General features: G+C 38.1%; 2 protein-coding genes across 2 annotated transcripts; one reads left to right on the forward strand and one right to left on the reverse strand.

The window, feature by feature from the left end:
• The first annotated feature begins 1,182 nt into the window (after nucleotides 1-1,182).
• Nucleotides 1,183-2,505, forward strand: LOC115951944. The gene is made up of 2 exons (XM_031069058.1): nucleotides 1,183-1,428; nucleotides 1,507-2,505. The coding sequence occupies exons 1-2, from the start codon at nucleotides 1,183-1,185 to the stop codon at nucleotides 2,503-2,505; spliced, it is 1,245 nt and encodes a 414-aa protein (XP_030924918.1).
• A 10,647-nt stretch (nucleotides 2,506-13,152) lies between these two features.
• Nucleotides 13,153-16,904, reverse strand: LOC115951233 (protein trichome birefringence-like 35). Its single transcript, XM_031068420.1, has 6 exons — nucleotides 16,544-16,904; nucleotides 16,082-16,358; nucleotides 15,127-15,298; nucleotides 14,800-14,996; nucleotides 14,545-14,697; nucleotides 13,153-13,693 (listed from the first exon to the last, which is right to left on the reverse strand). Exons 1-6 carry the CDS (start codon nucleotides 16,734-16,736, stop codon nucleotides 13,363-13,365), a joined length of 1,323 nt encoding a protein of 440 aa, XP_030924280.1. The 5' UTR covers nucleotides 16,737-16,904; the 3' UTR covers nucleotides 13,153-13,362.
• Nucleotides 16,905-20,309: the final 3,405 nt, after the last annotated feature.

A 20,309-nucleotide genomic window follows, 5' to 3' on the forward strand; every position in this document is an offset into this window, starting at 1 on the left:
CTAACCTACACGTGTATGGTAGGGATGATACCAAGATTGTAGTACATAGCATGGGAAGATGGCCTAAAAAAGGGGATCGGAAAAAAATCAAGAAATCTTGGTAATAATACTGTGAACTCTTGTAACTTTGTTCATTAACAAGACATTATAATATAAGTTTTTTCAGGCTAGGCCGAGGATAGATTTTTTTATCTTATTTATGTTTAATGATCTTAAATCAGCAACTTTTATTGTCTTTCTTCTGGAGTAGATCTAGTTCTTTCATCCACGCTTTACAAATTTATTGTTTGGGCTTGTTAGGCTAAAACTCAATCCTTTACTGGGTCTAATCCAAATTCAGTCTTTACAATTGGCGTCGTCTGTGGGAAAGACTTGATCTATTTTGAAAGAGATTCGGGTACAACGTTTAAGATGGAAGAAGCAGGTCCACACTAGGCAGCGACAGGACCACACCGAGTGGATGCTAATCTACACTAAGCAGAATCAAGGGGTTCTTAACATAGCAATTCACGTAGGAGCCTCGAATGGAGAGGAGATCATGAGGAGAGTGTGCACATAGCTCATACTAGTAAAAGCCAGTCTCGAAGGAAGAGCCATGTTTCCCATGCAAAAAATGATAGGGACATGCAATGTGAAATCGATGAATTGAAGAGGGAATTGCGCCACGCATGGCGAAGACATTCGTCGCCTAACTCTGAGCTGTCCTCTGAGGAGACAAATGGTGCTAGTTATAGACGGAGATCCAGAACTCCGTCTAGCGAGACTTTCTCCTACGACGAGGAATATCACCATAGACGTAGATATAAGAGCCCGCCTCGTAGAGGCCTAGGGAACGATGCCATGAACAAGGCGTTGAGTTAGGTTTCTAAGTCACCCTTCATGCAAAATATAGAAGGTGCGAGTCTTCCTCGGTGATTCCATCAGCCTACATTCACCATTTATAATGGTCGAACAGATCTAGTGGAACATGTCAGTCATTTCAATCAAAGGGTGACTGTTTATTCTAAAGATGAGGCTTTGATGTGTAAGGTCTTTCCATCTAGCTTGGGCCCAGTGGCGATAAGGTGGTTCAATGGTTTAAGGGAAAATTCTATTGATTCCTTTAAGAAACTCACCCGGGCCTTTGGTGCTCGCTTTATCACTTGTAGCAGGGTTCCTCGGCCTTTGGGATCCTTGTTATCTATGTCAATGCTGGAGGGGGAAACTCTGAAGGCCTACTCAGATAGATACTGGGTGATGTTTAATGAAATAGACGGAGACTATGACGATGTGGCCATTAGTACTTTCAAGGCTGGCCTCCTAGCCGAGCATGACCTAAGGAAGTCTCTGATTGGTAAGCTTGTTACCAGTGTGTGCCAATTTATAGATCGGATTGATAAGTACAGAAGGGTAGAGGAAGACCAAATACAGGGGAAAGGAAAGGCTAAGGTAATCCCTCAGGAGAGGAGGGATTTCAGGTCGGACTGTTACAATAATAACTGACCCCGAAAAGATTTTGTCAGGCAGACAGGATCTGCCAACACCCAGGTGGTTAATGTCGTGTTCCGAGAACCAGTACAACAAGTTCTGGAGAAGATTAAAAACGAGCAGTTCTTTAAATGGCCGAACAAAATGGCAGGAGATCTTATGAGGCGCAACCAAAACCTTTACTGCCAATATCATCAAGATCATGGACACACTACCGAGGATTGCAGAAACTTGTGGGACCATCTGGACCAACTAGTCCGGGAAGGGAAATTGAAGCAACTCTTGTATCATTCTAGTGGTCGGGGAAGCCAAACGGGTTCGGAGTTTCGGGGAGATGCTTTTTCAAGACTCCCTCTTGGCACAATAAATGTCATTTTTGCTGCCCCGGGGAGGACCGGATCTTGTCCTTCCAGAGTAAGGTCAGTATCTCGTTACCTAGTTGAGGAATCCAGCTCAATGCCTAAGAAAGTCAAGATGGGCATCCCACTAGTGTTAGGTTTTTCAAATGAGGAAAAACTTGGAATCATACAGCCCCATGATGATGCTTTAGTGGTTACACTTAGAATTGGAGGGTGTGATGTGAAAAAGGTGATGATTGACCAAGGCAGCGGAGCTGAGATAATGTACCTTGACTTATATAAGGGGCTAAATTTGAAACCTAAAAACTTGACAGCTTACAGTTCTCCTCTGGTGAGTTTTGAAGGTAAAATGGTCGTTCCGAAAGGTCAGATCAAATTACCTGTGCAGACCGGCCCGGATGTGGTGGAAGTGGACTTTATTGTTGTAGATACTTTCTCTCCTTACACGGCTATTATAGGCAGACCTTGGCTTCATACCCTAGGGGCCGTCTCCTCTACTCTTCACCAGAAGATGAAGTACCCATCCGGAGGTCAAGTTTTGGAGATAGTAGGAAATCAGTCTACAGCCAGACAATGCCTGGTAGCAGCCATCCAACATCGACCTGAGGTTGAATCTCGGCCACCGTTGATAATGGCTTATAGCAATCAGAAACTCCGGCATTGCCCATCAATGGACTAGCCGACGAGGCGAAATGTGAAGATCTAGAGAGGGTAATTGTTGGCGATGATCCGAAGAAGTTTTTTCAAGTTGGAGCTCAACTGCCTCTGTAGGAGAGGGAACAATTTGTTGAATTCCTTAGAAAAAATGTTGATGTATTCGCATGGAGCGCGTATGAAGCCCCGGGTGTAAATCCAAGTTTCATTTGTCATCATCTGAATGTTTACCCTTCCATCACCTCGAAGAGACAGCCACCTCGGCGTCCATCAAAAGAGCACGCCGAGGCTGTCAGAAATGAAGTAACCAAGCTCAAATAGGTAAGGGCTATCAAAGAATTTTTCTATCCTCAATGGTTAGCTAACACGATGGTGGTGAAAAAGAAAACTGGGAAATGGCGTGTGTGTGTGAATTTCACGAACCTCAATAAGGCCTGTCCCAAAGATCCTTTCCCTATGCCTCGGATAGATCAGTTGGTGGATGCAACGGTAGGTCATCCTCGGATGAGTTTTTTGGATGCCTTTCAAGGATATCATCAAATACCATTAGCATTGGACGATCAAGAAAAGATAGCTTTTGTCACTCCCATTGGAAATTATCACTACAAAGTGATGCCTTTTGGTTTGAAAAATGCAGGGTCTACTTATCAGCGGATGATGACTAAAAATGTTCAAACCCCAGTTGGGCAGGAGCATTGAAGTCTATATTGATGATATGGTCGTAAAGAGTAAGGTGGTGTCTGAGCATGTGGGAGATCTTGCGGACATTTTTGGAATTTTGAGAAAGCACAAATTACGCCTGAATGCTTCTAAGTGTTCGTTTGGTGTAGGCTTGGGAAAGTTCTTGAGCTACATGGTGACTCACAGGGGAATTGAGGTGAACCCTGATTAGATCAAGGCCATTAATAGCTTGCAACCACCTCGGAACCCCAAGGAAGTCCACAAATTGATCGGGATGACTGCTGCTTTAAACCGATTTATCTCCAGGTCAGCAGATAGGTGCAAACCCTTTTTCCTTTTGCTGCATAAATGGAAAGGATTTGAATGGACCGAGGAGTGTGTTGTAGCATTTCAACAGCTTAAAGAGTACCTATCTTGGCTGCTCATCATGTCCAATCCTGAGGTGGACGAGGTTCTATTTGCTTACCTGGCTGTAGCCTCTCATGCGGTAAGCTTTGTTTTGATATGAGTAGATAGTGGCATCCAAAGACTAGTTTATTACGTAAGTAAGTCACTTCATGAAGCCGAGGTTCGGTATTTATCACTGGCAGAAGGCTATCTTGGCAGTGGTGCATGCTACACGAAAACTCCCCCACTATTTCCAGGTGTACACCGTGGTTGTTCTAACTCAATTACCATTCAGGTCAATACTTCGGAGCGCGGATTATACTGGGAGGATTGCTAAATGGGGCACGATTCTAGGGGCTTTTGATATTAAGTATATGTCTCGTACCTCTGTAAAAGGCCAGGTCCTCGTTGATCTAGTAGCTGAGTTTGCTGAATTTCCTGAAGAAGTAGATGTGAAGCAACATGGCGTGAATGAAAAATCAGTTGACTTAATTTCCGCACAATATCCCTCACCCTGGAAAGTATATGTGGATGGAGCAGCAAACCAGCAGGGATCAGGAGTGGGGCTGGTTCTGGTATCCCTTGAAAAGATCACCATTGAAAAGTCTTTGAAGTTGGGGTTCTCGACTACAAACAACGAAGCAAAATACGAAGTTTTATTGATGGGAATGACAATGGACCAGAAAATGGGTGGAAAGATAGTGGAAATGTTCTCAGATTCAAGACTGGTCGTAGGCCAGGTAAAAGGGGAACTGGAAGCTCGGGATACAAGAATGCAAGAATATTTGGGTCAAGTTAGGCGTATACAAATGAAATTTGAATTCTTTGACTTATCACATATCCCCAGAAGTGAAAATACCTATGCAGACTCTTTGGCTACCCTTGCCACTTCCTCGGCACAGGATTTGCCACGAGTGATACTTGTCGAAGACTTATGCACCCCTACCCCAACAAAGAAAGACTTGCTCTAGGTCCATCAAATCAAGTTAGAGCTGAACTGGATGGATCCTATACTGTTATTCATTGAAAGGGATATATTGGCTGAAGAAAAGTCCGAAGCTGAGAAAGTACAAAGGAAAGCTCCTCAGTTTTGGTTGTCTGAGGATAAAAAGTTGTACAAACATTCTTTTTTTGGACCATATCTGCTTTGTGTACATCCCGAGGAACTAAATGAAGGAATTTGCGGAAGTCACACAGGAGGAAGATCTTTATCTCACCGGGCCATTACTCAAGGATATTGGTGGCCGGGTATGCAAAAGGAAGTACAAGAATATGTTAGAAAATGTGATCAGTGTTAGAAATTCGTGCCAAACATTTACCAGCCTGGAGGAGTTCTTAATCCTCTTTCCATCCCTTGGCCTTTTGCTCAATGGGGTTTGGATACTATAGGTCCTTTCCCTAAAGCACTAGGAAATAAAAAGTACCTGCTGGTCAGCACAGATTATTTCACCAAATAAGTCGAAGCTAAACCTTTGGCTAATATCAGAGATGTGGATGTTAAAAGGTTTATTTGGAAGAATATCGTTACTCGATTCAGGGTCCCTCATACCCTCATCTCGGATAAAGGCCTTCAATTTGATAGCAAAGCCTTCAGGAAATACTGTACTGATCTAGGGATAAAGAATAGATATTCCACTCCAGCCTATCCATAAGGAAATGGGCAAGCTGAAGTTGTCAACAAGGTCATAGTGAATGGACTTAAAAAGAGGTTGGATGATGCGAAGGGAAAATGGGTGGAGGAATTACCACATGTCCTTTGGACGTATTGGACAATGCCTCGACGGTCAACAGGAGAGACCCCTTTCTCAATGACATATGGGCCTGAGGTTGTAATCCCTCTGGAAACAAGTTTCCTAATGCTGAGAACAAATGCATTTACCTCGGACAGCAATGATGGGTTGTTGGAAAAGAGTCTAGACTTGATCAAAGAGCGAAGAGAAAACGCGATGGTCCAACTGGCCTACTATCAGTATAAACTCAAGTAAGGTTATGATACCAATGTAAAGCTAAGACCGTTGGTCGTAGGAGATTTGGTATTGAGGAAAGTTTTGGGAACTACCAAGAATCCAGTCTAGGGAAAATTGGGGCCTAATTGGGAAGGGCCGTATCGAATCACTTCAGTAGTAGGAATAGGTACGTACTATTTGGAGGATCTAGATGAAAAAACTGTACTCCATCCTTGGAATGTAAACAACCTAAAGATGTATTATTATTAATAAAAAATAGTTTTGTTTAGTTCCTCTTTAATTCGTTCCAATCATGTATAGTGTGTTTTCCCATCTATTGAAGTATTGAACAGAAAATAAGTCATGTCAGGTTCCTCGGGCCACAGACTTAGTGGAAATCAATACCCTTTGACATCTATTGAAGTATTGAACGAAACTAAGTCATGTCAGGTTCCTCGGACCACAGACTTAGTGGAAATCAATACCCTTTGACATCTATTGAAGTATTGAACAGAAACTAAGTTATGTCAGGTTCCTCGGACCACAGACTTAGTGGAAATTAATACCCTTTGACATCTATTGAAATATTGAATAGAAACTAAGTTATGTCAGGTTTCTCGGACCACAAACTTAGTGGAAATTAATACACTATGGTATCTGTTAACATGTTAGTCAAACATGAACTTAAGCATTTAAAGGAAATGAATCCCTGATTCCCTTTCTCGGATCACAAAGTTTGTTATCACTTAATAAAGATATAGACCGCAGTAAGCCCATGAGCATCACTTAAAGTATTTTGGGGTGCCCTGGACTTAGCTTTATTTGATCAAACATTAGAACATTTTTCTTGAAGTTAAACTTGTTAGAATTGATAGATTCAAATTATTTCTTAATAGTACTATGGATTCAATGGTTACAATCCACTCTGATTACCAATTAAAAATATGTGTAAACTTTGTTTTTCTCTTGTGTAACTTTGTATTTTCCTGGCATATGATTATGTTCAAACAAAGGACAATCAAAATGAAAATTACTAAAAAAAAATATAATAATAATAAAACAAATATAAGTAAACAAAACAAATAAAGTAAAAATAAAATAAATAACAACTCATACAAATTCGAGAAAGTAAAAATGCATATATCATTAAAACATGTCTTGAAAGAAAACAAATTACATTGCAGAAGTCATAATTACATTACAAAAGGAAGATTCAATGTTTTAATTTTATCTGAAGCTTGTCCTTGGAGTTCTTATTAGCTAGTTTATCCGCTTCAGTAGGAATTGTTTTCTCCTTCTCTTTAGGGGCTCCCTCGGCAGGTATAATAGTTTAAGCTAAGGCCTGTTCAAAACCTTGGGAAGTTACCCCATCTTGTGGAACCTCTACGGCCTTGTTCGAGGATGTTTCCTTTGAAACTTCAGGTTCCTTTGGCTGCTCCTGCTGATTGGGAGGAAGAGGGTCCTGAGGCAATGCTTCCTCAACTGGGTCAGCAACCGTAGAAGCCACCTCACCTTGAGTGGAAGGAAGGTTCGAGGCTCGTATGCTTGGTGGGAAGTAAATGTTTTTTGGCTTTCTTAGCTCAGAAGAAGCCTCAACCCCGGCTCGGTTGAGAGCTTTCTCCGAAGTCTGAGTACAGTAGGTTCGACATACGGCAGGAACCTCTGCTCGGAAGGCATCCTCGGTCTCAACTATGCCGACATCGTAACCATGTTGTTCAGCCTCGTCCCTAGCCTTCTTGGTCTCTATTTTTGCCTTCTTGGCCTCAGCTCTCAATTTTTCAGCCTGATCCTTGAGCTTCTGGGCTTCTTCCAATTTCTTCCTGAGAGTTGCTATTTGTTCCTTGAAAGAAGCCAGCTGGTCATTGGCCTCACGAAAGCGCTGCCTTTGATCCTCGGCTTGTCTCTCAACGCTCTCCAGAACCGAGTCAACACTCTTCTGGGCCTTCTCCTCCTCAGTCAGCTTTTTTCTTAAATCTGCATTGCTTTGATTGTTGTGAAATTTTAAAATACTCGCAAGTGTATGAACCGAACCGAAGTATAATTGGACAAGAACGAGGTCGAACCCATAAGGACTTGTATAAACGTAGGAAAATTAATTAAACCTTAACCAAATTAATCATAATCTAGTTTAATAAAAATTGGTTGTTTACAATTAAATAAACTAAGCAAATAATAAAATTAAGCAAATAGTTAAACTAAGCAAAATATATAAAGCAATAAAAAAATGTAAACAATCAAGGGAAATGAATTAAGGTTTTGGAATCCGCCTTGTAAATCATATTAGCATATATTTATAATCATTAATTTTTCCTAACTCACTACATGATAATCTAGAAATCAATCTTGCTATCATGGAAAATATCATCATTTAAACCCTTATTTTAAAAATCAAAAGCATGTTCTTCTTCACTTCTTAAGTATAAAATAAAATCATCAATTGTATCCGTAACCAAACAAATCACAAGATATATCCAATTCTAAAAATCAAATCATAAATTGTATCCATTAACAGACAAATCACAAGCGATATCCAATTTTATAATCAAGAATTAATAAACCAAGCATTCAATTAATTAAGACGAATCCTAAATCATGAGAAAAACATGATTGAACTCATACCTAGAATTCCTTCTTAGTCAATTGATATGAAGTAAGAATAATTTAAATCATTAAAGAACAATTATTGTGGGAAAAATAAAATCACATAAATATTACTGATAATCCTTAACAAGGTTTCATCCTCAACCCTAATTATAAATTTAGCTACTCATAGTAATTGAAAGAAAACACAAAAATAAAATACTAAACATTAAACTAGACAAATAAAATAGAACTAACTGTCATGGAAGAGGTAGCCGCAGCTATCTATACATTCAGCCCTCAGCCCTAGCACTAGCCTCAGCCCCCCTGAAATTTGCCCTAAAGAGCCTTTAAATAGTTCAAGGAATCCTATTACAAGTTGAATTCCTGTTTGGAGAAAATCCCAGATTTTTAAGCTTTATTTAACTGACGGTTTTGGCCCATTTAACGTCAGAATTTGGACTTTTGGTAAACTAAAAAGTTGTAGCCCTTTAAGTTAACGTTCCAGCCCAACTTAAATCATCTCGATTGGACATCTGAGCCGAAATTTATGCCAAAAATACTAACTAATGTGCAGTCTGGAGTCCTAATCCGAATTGGACTTGGATTTGGTGCAAATTTCCTTTGATTCCTTACTCCAATTGGACTTAAATTTAATTGGGTTGGTCTTTTCTTGAATTCATACCTGGTTGGATGTAAGTTGGCTTGATTCAATTGGCCTAGCCCCACTTTGTATGTAAAGCCCTTATTACCTACAACACAAAGATATTATATAATCAGTCACAAAATAACATAAAAGTAAGGCTAAATATGTAGATATGTGAGTACTTTATTGTATATATTTCATGCACATCATTGATCAGCAAAGTTGAACGATTGCACAGCTGCTACACACCTTCTCCTCTCATCGTCCAACTGCTGATAGCAAGAGTGGTTATCTCCTCAACCCTGAAAGTGGCTTAGACAGCCTGAAAGAAAATGGTTAGTAACATAACAAACAAAAAAGAAAAAGAAAAAAGGATAGCATCATACCATGCCCAAATATCTTTTGAGGTTGAGAAAAACCTCATTCTTCCTGATGTTCCTCAGCTTGGCCATATCGTTCGGGAGTAACAGAGCCCCTTCCAGAGTTGAGGCAACATGGCATCCAATACCCCTATTGAAATCCCTGAGTGATGCATCATCCCTCAGGGGTTCACCATTTAGCATGAGTGTTGGAGGCCAAGTCTGAGGCCCTGGAGGCTGATTATCCCCCCTATCCACACCTCTCTGCAATGTATGGCTAGTCCTTTGCTGCTTTGCAGCTCTCTGGGTCTCGTCCTCATGAGCAGGATGAGACTTCCCAACATCCACTACATCCTTTCCCTTCTGCTCTTTCTTCCTTTTCGGATCAGCAGGATTAGGTCTGGATGGCAGAGATGGCTAAGGAGGAGGAAGAGGAGATTTGAGAGGAGGAGGAGGAAGCTTTGGCTGTGCAGGTTTCCCCGTTGCACCCTTTCCGGGCTGGGATTCTATTAATTCCATCAAACTCTTTTGGGGTTTCCTCTAGATACCCATCTTGTCCGAAGTGGTGACTTCTGCTTGATGCTGGAGGTTAACGCCAGCCGGTATACCCTCGGGAGATGGAGCCTGGTTGAACACTTCAAACTCCTCTGAGGAATTTGACAAATCTACGATCCCCTCTGGACTTTTTTTTTTCTTCTTCTTTTTCTTCTTCCTCTTCCTCTTCCTCTTCTTTAAGGATGAGTTGAGATAAGGATGCTCCTACGGAAGGGGTGGCTACGAAGAGTGGGCGAGTAAGGGGTGTACCTTCAAGAATGGGAATACCCTCTGGGACAACGAATCCTTCGTAGGCAACACTAATACGGTGGAGCCAAGAATCGTTGGCTTTTATCACGTACTTAGGGGCTTGAAATGTGAGAGAAATGGGTGTGTACCCAAGAATTAAGTGTGCCGCTCGCAGTTGACCGTCGGCTTTGTTTACGTACACCTCAGCCCATAAAATCCTATCTAAGCTCTCTTTGTTGACTAAGCTGAGCTGGAGTCTAGTAGAACGCTTATCTGCAAAATCATTAAAATGGAAGAAAATTTTGTTAGAAGCAGGGATATTGGGAAATAAAAGAGAAATACAAGCCAAGACACATAAATCTATGGCTATACCCCCACTTGATTCTCCCTCCTTAGTCGAACAGGGTAGGCCAACATGCCATTCTCTAGAAAAGATTAAAAAGTCTTCCTTTAAGCCTTTGTTTGATGTGGGGAGGCACTGGATTAACCTTACTGCAGGATACCTAGACTTAAGGTAATATCCTTGTCCTGTCAGATGGTGTAAGTTGTATACCTAATTCAAATCATGGTGGGTCAAATTTAGGTTCATTCTCTCGTTTAGAGCTTCTATACTACCCAATACCCTAAACATATTTAGGGTGCACTGTGTGGGTAATAGTCTAAAGAACCTAAGATAGTTCCTAGTGATAGTGCCCATGGGAATGGTCATCCCTCCCTCTATGAATGTGATCATGGGGATTACCACCTCTCCTGTTTTCCTAGTACCTACCCATTCCCCCTGGGTAGCATATCTCATGCCCACTGTTGGTGGGATCTTATACTTAGCCCTAAAACTTTCCATACCCTCTTCGGACTCAACTAAACGTTTGAACTTACCCATTTTTCTAAGAAGTTTTGAAGAAAAATTAACAAGTTTGAAACGAAAATGAAGAGGATTCAAGGAAACTTACAGGTTTGAAAAAAAGGTCCTCGGACAAATTTTTAGTATTTGTAGACACACAGGGAGGTGAGAGAGAATGATAGGTTCAGTGTATGAGCTCTAGGATTGTGTGATTGTTGAAAGTAGGAAAAGGAATTGACTTGAAAAGCTATTTATAGTGGCGTAGAAGTTACAAGCGGGAAAATTCCCGCTCGCAAATCTAGGAAAATCCTCCTCTGTTGGATTTACATCATGCCGTTGAACGTGGGGGACAAGGGAGTTGCCAAAATTTAATGATGGCATGTTCTGGATGCCGAAGCGTCAGGAGTGTGCCTTGAGCAAGTAAAAAGACACTTGGGAGCTCGGGAGGGCATAACCATAAATGAGATGGGTTAAGGATATCAAAATCCTCCTTTCCTCCCGAGGAGCCAGAAAGCAAGATTTTGAGGGGCTATTGTGGGGGCCAACTATCTAGAAGGCACTATTAAAACTGTATGAATTGGGCCTATGGCCCAATCTGGGGATATTATCCAATCCGAGGATGGTCAAATAAAGTTATAATGGGAATGATATAAGAAGAAGACATAAAAATTGTATGTGATAGTTCAAAATATGTCAGAGGAGAAAAGTCATCTCGGAAACGGAGATCCGAGGTTAGTAAGAATGTCTTATCACCCTAGACACTCTTCAAGGTTGCATCACAACTAAGAGTCGGACATTGGATAAGAGATAAGCAAAGGGAAGGGAACAAATATCTTCAAAAGCTGTCACCTCCACATTAAATGCCTCCCAACTAACTCTTTGGCCGCATTAATGTGGAGGTGATACTTGAACAGTGGTCAAGCAGCCTTACAGCTACTAGTTAATAGTTCTGGGAGGTGTTGGATGAGACAAGAAGGAGTTCCTAGAATCTAACCTACACGTGTATGGTAGGGATGATATCAAGATTGTAGTATATAGCATGGAAAGATGGCCTAAAGAAGAGGATCGGAAAAAAATCAAGAAATCTTGGTAATAATACTGTGAACTCTTATAACTTTGTTCATCAACAAGACATTATAATATAAGCACCTCAGGCCAGGCTGATGACAGATTTTCTTATCTTATTTATGTTTAATGATCTTAAATCAGCAACTTTTATTGTCTTTCTTCTGGAGTAGATCTAGTTCTTTCATCCACGCTCTACAAATTCATTATTTGGGCTTGTTGGGCTAAAACCCAGTCCTTTATTGGGTCCAATCCAAATTCAGTCCTTACAAATCAGAATAACAGTTAATTAAAGAAAAAAAAGTTATAACTTGGCCCACTCCAAAATTGATCTACCAGGAGAAATTTTATTTTTATATTATTTATGTAGGAAATTATTGCTAGTATAGATATTTTAAAGCAAATGATTGGTTGATTAAACTATTGTTTTATTTATAAAATTTTATATGAATCATAATTTAAACTAACTGAAGATTTTATATGTATTAAAACGTGCCTGCTACTAATGCGAATAAATTAAGTATACGAGTTAATTGGAATCTGATCTCCACATCTTTTTCTTATTTCCTTCTTCAAAGGAAAAAAAAGAAAAGAAAAGATTTTTATGGTGTAATACTTTTATTGGTACATTATTTTTATTTGTAGGGAAACATTTATGGTTGACCCTGCCCTTGGGTTCAATTTTGATTAGGGTCTAACTAATGTCAGTCCATCCCAGAGCACAGGCCAGGCCTAGTTTAAAATCATGCTCCGAATGGATGAAAATGAGACTACTCCAGCTCCAAATCACAATTTTGCTACCAGGCCCAAAATCATCTTCCTATTTTCATTGAGGCTTTACCACTTTTGTTGTCTAGGAGACCTAGAACAAACTTTCGATAAATGATCAATGAATGATCAATAAATATACAGACAGCTAAGTCACAATTTTCTATTTACAATTGTTGAGATTATAAATTTTCAACAACATAATAGACAATAAAGTAGTGTAAATGATGGGCTTATATAAAAATCAATAACAATTTGCTATCTTGTGCAAAATGTTGTGAAAATGGTTGTCTATTGTTAAAGTAAACAGACAAGAAGATGAGCGTACAAAATTATAGGTGTTAATCAACTTTTTAATAAATAATTGAATATGATTTGAAGTGCAACATGAATTCCTGTTGCCCTTAAGGCTATTGGATCACAATTGAATGTATGCAGTTCTCCGTTCTCTTTCTTAAAGAATCCTTATCCATTTTAAGTTCACTTTTGGACAAGTCAAAACTCAATACCAAAAATTTTTAGAAGCTTCAAAACATTTTTAATAATAAATTAAGCAAATTGCCTCCAAATGAAAACATGCAATTCACCATAGTTAAGTGGTAACATACCCAATGAATTTGCATTCAAATGAGTCAATTTCATATTCACTTCTCACTAGTGATAATAGCAATGAAATCCTCATTTCTAACTGCATAAATCAATAGAATATCAATTGTTACAAGCAACCATTCTCCTTGTGAATGGAAACAAAACTCAAAATTCCCTTTTCAATTGCTAATTTGCTACAGGAAACAACTAAAAAGACCTTTCTAGTTTACATTTATTTTTACAAAGAATGGAATAGCAACTCATTCCATACATCAGGTACACCTGGCAAACACCAGTGTATGCAATCAGAGTAACTTGGAGGGTTTGACAATTGTTCAGGTTTCAGTGTCTCCCAAAACTTGCGGTAAATTGAAGGGTGGCCATCTTTGCGATACTCTGAGAGTTGAGTAATATTAAGAACAGAAACCTTTGAACCTAACCTGCTAAGTACCTTCTCCACCATGCGCATTGTAGGCAAGTCAGAACCACTTCCCCAGTAGCCCTCAAAATCTACAGGGGTTTTCTCATCATAGCAATTGCCTTCACTTCTGTGTTTCCACTCTCGATTCCTGAATTATAACACAAGTTTTATGAAAATGATGAGAAGATGCTATAAGAGCCTACCACCCAACGGCGGTAGTGGGGATATGAAGCTTTGAAGTAGGATATTGAAAATATGACAATGTCCTTAGTCCTTACACATGAAATTAAGTAGACAGTTTAGAATGCTCCATTATAAAATATTAGGATAGACTATTTAGGCCATTAATTGTCATAAATTTTCCCCAACTATTATCTAGACCTTTTTTCTTCCTATTTATCCTGTGGCCAGATCAAAATGTAAGCCATTGATTATTGAATACTGATCCAAAATATGAGAAATCCATTTCTATTTGAACTTTCTGGACCCTTAATAATTTGAAGGTTGGATTATGGTCTAGTTTCCAATTAACAAGATACAAGTGCCTTGTTTAATAAACTGGCTACAAACACAGGATTAACAGAAGGTCGAGACAATTTATATAAACAGCAAGCATTAATTTTAAAAGAGTTCTAAGAATAGATGACAAGAAAATGTTCATATTGACACAATGATCTAAGCCTATTATATTGGACCCATGGCCAAATATGACTGTAATTTATTTTCAATCAAATATAAATTTCTTAGATCAGACTTCAAGTATCATTTTATGAACCATTCTGAGCATCAACGATTCTATATCCAGCTTTAAATACAAACCCAGGAAATATGCTAGATGCTCCTAATTTTTTTTTTTTTGAATGAAAAATGCAGTCATAATATTCGAGGGAAGAAACAATCCAAAAGTGGCCTTGGAATATGCATGAGTTTTGCTTAAAACTGAAAGAAATTGCAAATTAATATTGGAGATGGATGGGAAAAAATGGTTTTGGCGCTCACCAGAGATGCGTTGGGGACATGGTAACAAAAAAGACTTGCTTCTTGAGGGGATCCACTTTAGAAGCAACCCAGTCCGCCCATGCTCCCATGGCCAATTCCATGGCTCCAAGTCCATCTAATTCTTCACAAATCCCATTTTTTCCAGCACTCCATCTACACACACCAAAAAAAAAAGGTTTGAGGATACCAATTAATAATTTTTTCTATATAACTCATTTTTCTAGTTAAATGCTTAGTTGGTTTTACCATACTTACAATAGCTTAACTGGACCTTGTCGCCACCACAAGTACGTGTTGAAAACTAATATATCAGCATGCTCCCACTTTGATGCATGCTTCAGAACTGAATCAGGATGGATTATCCGTTCATCCAATCTGTGATTCACTGGGTCATCAGAATTAGATTCAACAAGTAATGGAGCCCAGAGAAATTCCACAGTTGCATTATATTCCTGCAAATCACACAAAGATATAACAATGAGAAACAACATGAAATTCTCAATATCTTTCAAAAGTCACGATCTTCTCCTCAGTCATAAGCAAAAACAATTTTGCTTTTCTAGAGGGGGCAATCTTGCTTACCTCTGATCTGAAAATGGTAAGAGGCGCATTTGGTGACATAGATCTCTTATTGGCTGGAATCACTGACTGTAACAAGCACACCATTGATATCCATTGCCCTCGGTTTAATGAATCCCCTACAAACATTAGCCTTTTCCCTCTCAACTTCTCCCACATTTCAATCACATTCCATCTACAAAACAAGCCCACCAAAAAAAAAGAAAAAATCAATTTACTTCCAATTATAAAGAACCTCAAAATCCCAATAAACTACATACCATTTTTTGCAGTATTTTAGTAAGGAAGAATTTAATGTGAACTTGTGTTTAATTTAATCACAACTTCCAATTCTATGAAATTCAAAAATCTTGATTTCACTCTAAATTTATACTTTGCATGTATCACAAGAGTAGTGTCGCAACCCCCAAAGCAACTGAAATTGTGACTTGAAGTCTCATGATTTCCAACCAACAAGTTTAATCCATATCACAAAATTCAAATGCACTCCAAATTCACTAGCACAAAAAGGAGACCAAGGTGTAAATTCAGAAATTAGCCTCAAATTCCATGCTTGATTCTATTAACCAAAAAAAAGCCCTCAACTTTCAAATCCAAGACTCCCAAATTAAAAGAACTCCAAAATCCCAATTAAATGTACCATTTCTTTTTCAGCACATTAGTAAGGCAGCATTTATTTATTTATTTTTTGAGAAGAAGTAAGGCGGCATTTATAGTGAACTTAACTTGTACCTTAATTTAGTCACAAGTTCCATAATAAAATCCTGATTACATTCTAAATTTATACTTTACATATATCACACAATTCAAATTTAGTCCAAATTCAATAGCACAAAAAAGAAACCAAGTTGTAAATTCAGAAATGCCTCCTTAAATTCCATGCTTATATTTAAAAAGAAAAATTCAACGCTGATAGAACTGTATTGAAACCAACAAGAAAAAGAAGAAGAAGAAGTACCTCTTCAAATTGCACCCGTGGGGTTGCCACCTCCAATACTGGTACCCCAAATCAGGCCTCCCATGCCTGTGACACGCCAATTGGTCCGACATGTACGGACACTCCGACTCTTTGTACAGTGGATACGAGGTATTATCAAACACCCATTTGCCCGAAGCCACGTCGCATCTCTCCGATGCCACTCTCCGGCGTTGACCGTCATTACGGTCAACCCAAGCGATTTTCCGACCACTATAGTCTCTGGTGGAGTTGCACTTACTGAATCTATCCAAAACCTCTGAAACCAAACAAACAAAAATTTCAAATCCACGGCACCCAGTAAAGAAATTAACTCGAATATACAGTAATGAAATTGACTTGAAACCAAGTAAAGGTATTGACTTTAAGTGGACCCAGATTGTGTATTGCCATTAAATATTGTGGTGAAGAAGAAGAAGAAGAAGAAGATAATATGGACTATACCTTGAGCTGGGTTTATACGATTTGCTTTAACAAAAGTGACTGGAGCTTCTTGGTGATGATGAACGTGATCTGGGTTTTCTTGGATTTGCCTTATGCTACGTTCATTGTAGAGGATTGTGAAAACTATGAAGACTAAAGAGAGAATTGCTATGAGAGGGAAATGGGTTTTCTTTCTATTCCATGGCAGCATCATGGTATAATACAATATCGGATGAAGCAAATCCCAGGTTATCTTCTGTGTGTGTGTGTGTCTGTCTGGTAAAAGATTTTGACTACAACATTGGAAAGAACACGAAGTGGGTTTGATATTTGGTTTTGGTCCGAGATTTCAGCTTTACAGGTGTAGCAAAACTTTTCGCTGAAAACTGAAATTTTTTACAGAAAATAACGTGACAAAATAATTTTAAAAAAATAATTTTTAAAGTGTAAATAGTAACGTGACACTCAACCATATAGTTAGATTTATATTTTTTGCATTTAAGAGTCTTGTGAACAGAGTACGAGATCCAGCTAAAAAATGCAGACGTTAGATGCAATGCAAACGCATTGTTATCCAAATTCACACTAGGATCTGTTTGGATACCGTTTATTACTGAAAACTAAAAACTGAAAACACCGTAGAAAAATAATTTATTTTTAAATATATAAATAGTAATATGTGATCTAATTTTAAAGAAAAATTTGTTAAAATATTTATAGGTCCATAAATAATGCACAGGACCCACATCAGTGCAATCCAAACATAAAGTTATAAATGTGCTTAAGACTTTGGCGATACATTTTTTTGCCTAAGACTTAAGACAATGACTCGAACCATTCGGTGCTTTGGGGTACTAAATGCACTTATAAATGTGCCAATCATGTCCTCTAATTGTTTGATGGAAAATGTTAAAGTTATTATAAATGGGAGATTATTATTTTGGCGATACATGTAAAAATGGTCATAAAGTTTTAAATTTGCTAATAGACAACTTATATTTAATCCAGAGTCTCTATAGTACATGCCAATAATACATGCTAAAGTTGTAAATGTGTTACTTTTTTTTATATTTTTTATTTTATAGAAGATAGAAATTCTATTCTAACCTAATCTAAGTGTATATGTGTATGAAACTTTCTTCTAGAAATTTGAAATTTGATTCTTGTCTCCCACACTTCTCAAGCACTTATACTTGTAGAGTGGTCACTGCACCAAAATTGCATGGTGGTATAAATGTGTTACTTTAGTTTTTAACATTTTAATATTAGGTTAAAATAACTCTTGAAATGCTAACATGGACAAACATTTTAGTATTTTTTTTATGCCATTTGGGCTCAAACGTGGATTTCCACCTGCTAATGTTTAAAATAAAACATTTAAAGTTAATATTTTAATTTTACTTTCAATCAGTAATCACACCAATTTTTTCATTCATCACTTAAAGTGAAAATACTATTTTTTCACAATACTAAAAAGTTAAGAATTAAACTTATGCATTTAAAATATTAGGGACTATTTTGATACATATGACAAACATTAGAACTAAATTAGTAATCAAACTTTTGTTTTAACAATAAGAATGTGGGAGAGAGTGATACTCCATATAAAAAAAAGGGTCCGAGTGCACACATTAACTATTAATTTTGGAAAAGTTTTTTTTTTAGAGAAATTGAAAAAGCTGTCAAAACATTGAATTACTTTTTCGTTTTTTCATAAAAAAATTTCTAAAATGAATTACTAATATATATCTTAAGTGCACGTGTCAATAAATCCTAAAAAAAAAAAAAAAAAAAAAAAAAAAAGGGGGGGGGGTGGGTTGTTTAGTTTTGCGAGGTCATAATTAGCTGGATCATTAATTTTGTTGGGGCAGGTTGACTGAATTAGAATGTCGCAGTTGTAATGTACTATTTTATGTATGAAAATGAATGTACGGTTGCTGTTGGTCCCAGAAACGGTTGGAATCAATTGATATGGTGTTTGAGAGAAGAAACTGCCCATTTATTTGTGCTCTTAGAATTTTCCTCCTAGAGTTGTATATGCCATATATGCGTGAGAACTGTATTTACCATATATGCATGGGAACTCTTGTATTCACAATATTTTCATAAGAAATTCTAGGTAATAGGTTGTTATTGGCTGTTATGGATGAGTAAAAAAGTAATTTAAATTGTAGATTCAAATTAAAATCAGTAACAATTTATCACTTATAATTTGATGTGAAAATATTATAAAAATATCGTACAATTAGCACTTCTTCTGCACCTAATTTGCAGTAATTTGACATTTTTCCTAAAGTATAACCACTCAAGTCTTGAGTAGGCCAGCTGAAGTGTTTTCGGATCTTATCTTTTACCAAAAATTAGAAATAATAATCTAATTTCAAGTTGCCTTTTGTTCTTACATGAAGAGTTGAAGACATGTTGTGGACAAAACTGGATTCGCAATCACCAAGTTCAAAGACAGTCCATAAATACCGTGTTGTCACGACCATGCACGAACATCTTGGAGACCCACCAAGTCACAAACCCTATTCCCCTAATAATTACCTTAAACACTTGATATTTGAATTATCTTATCTATCTTACCTTAAAATATTACCAAAAAAAAAAACTTATAAATTGATAGGACCAATTATAATTTTCCAACATAAATTATTATCTTAGTTATATTTAACCCTCTAAACTATTAAAACACATGATCGACCCCCAATTTGAAAAATACATCACATTTAACCCCTTGCCTTTTGTTTTGTTTTTAACTCTAACGAATTTTAGTATTGAAAAACCAATTTTACCCCTTAGGCTTCTATTTTGGAGAGATGGATAAATTGGTCTTTAAATGCTAAATTTCGTCAAATGTAACTGATGGAACACAAGTTCGTCAGTAAGAGTGAGTGGATGGAATCCCTTGTAGAATGTGAAGGTTTGCTCGATGAGGGCCACCGGTGTGGTGCCTGCCACAAAGTCTCTAATGCCAAAGTTAGGATACCAATCAAACATAGTAAAGAAGTCAAATGTAATGTTTAGAGTATTTTTGCATATATCCTCTACTGTTGGTTGTATGAAAGTTTTATACCCGAGGCCTTGGGGGCTAGCCGTTGGGGCTGTTAATGCTCTCTGAAGTAACGCCCCTGGTCCAGTAATGAGACTTTTAAGAGGCTCCCAACGGTCTGCTTGGCCGATTTAGTAACTGCTCAGGTCATTGATTGACTGCATTGAATGACCTCCTGCCTTCGTCAGTGATGATGGCTATCTTCGTTGTTTCTGATGACCTCGTCATGAATGATCCCTTCGTCATTAATGTTATCTTCGTCAGTGGGATGTAGAATCGTCATTCCTGTCAGTTGCCCCCCAAGTTCTGGGGTCGTCGGTGACACGTCATGACGATCACAGAAGATGAAAAGTTTTTCTTGTGACTCTTGGGGTTCTGTTCCGCTTTTAATGCTTAGTGGCGGCGCTACACGCAATCATGGCCACGTGGCGCGTGATGATCTGTGGAATTAATGGCATGACCCTTGGGTTTCCCGCTGGTTTTTCAATCGTTTTTGGCCCACATTTAAAACTTCTCCTCTTCAATTTTTCTTCTACTTCTCAGAGAGCAAAAACAGACCAATTCTTTAGTGATTCTCTGAGCATTTTCTTGGGACTTCCTTTCTTCTCCAAATTACCTTGCGCTGTGCTTCTGCCGTTCCGCCGTTGGAGGTACGTTTCTCTTTCCCTTTTTCTTTCTTCTTTTTCTTCTTTTACCGTAGCATAATTTCTGATTTGCTATTTCCTTTTTTCTTCT

Source organism: Quercus lobata, chromosome 7 (genome assembly GCF_001633185.2).
Source record: "Quercus lobata isolate SW786 chromosome 7, ValleyOak3.0 Primary Assembly, whole genome shotgun sequence".
Lineage (NCBI taxonomy): Eukaryota > Viridiplantae > Streptophyta > Magnoliopsida > Fagales > Fagaceae > Quercus > Quercus lobata.

What these genes read in the sequence shown, in the direction of transcription:
- LOC115951944 (XM_031069058.1), top strand. Translation starts at nt 1,183, where the DNA reads ATGTCAATGCTGGAGGGGGAAACTCTGAAGGCCTACTCAGATAGATAC. An exon ending in AGGGGAAAGGAAAGGCTAAG is followed by an intron (nt 1,429 to 1,506) that starts GTAATCCCTCAG and finishes TTTGTCAGGCAG; the next exon opens with ACAGGATCTGCCAACACCCA.
- LOC115951233 (XM_031068420.1), bottom strand. Translation starts at nt 16,736, where the DNA reads ATGATGCTGCCATGGAATAGAAAGAAAACCCATTTCCCTCTCATAGCA. An exon ending in CACGGGTGCAATTTGAAGAG is followed by an intron (nt 15,299 to 16,081) that starts GTACTTCTTCTT and finishes CTTGTTTTGTAG; the next exon opens with ATGGAATGTGATTGAAATGT. An exon ending in CAAGGTCCAGTTAAGCTATT is followed by an intron (nt 14,698 to 14,799) that starts GTAAGTATGGTA and finishes TGGTGTGTGTAG; the next exon opens with ATGGAGTGCTGGAAAAAATG.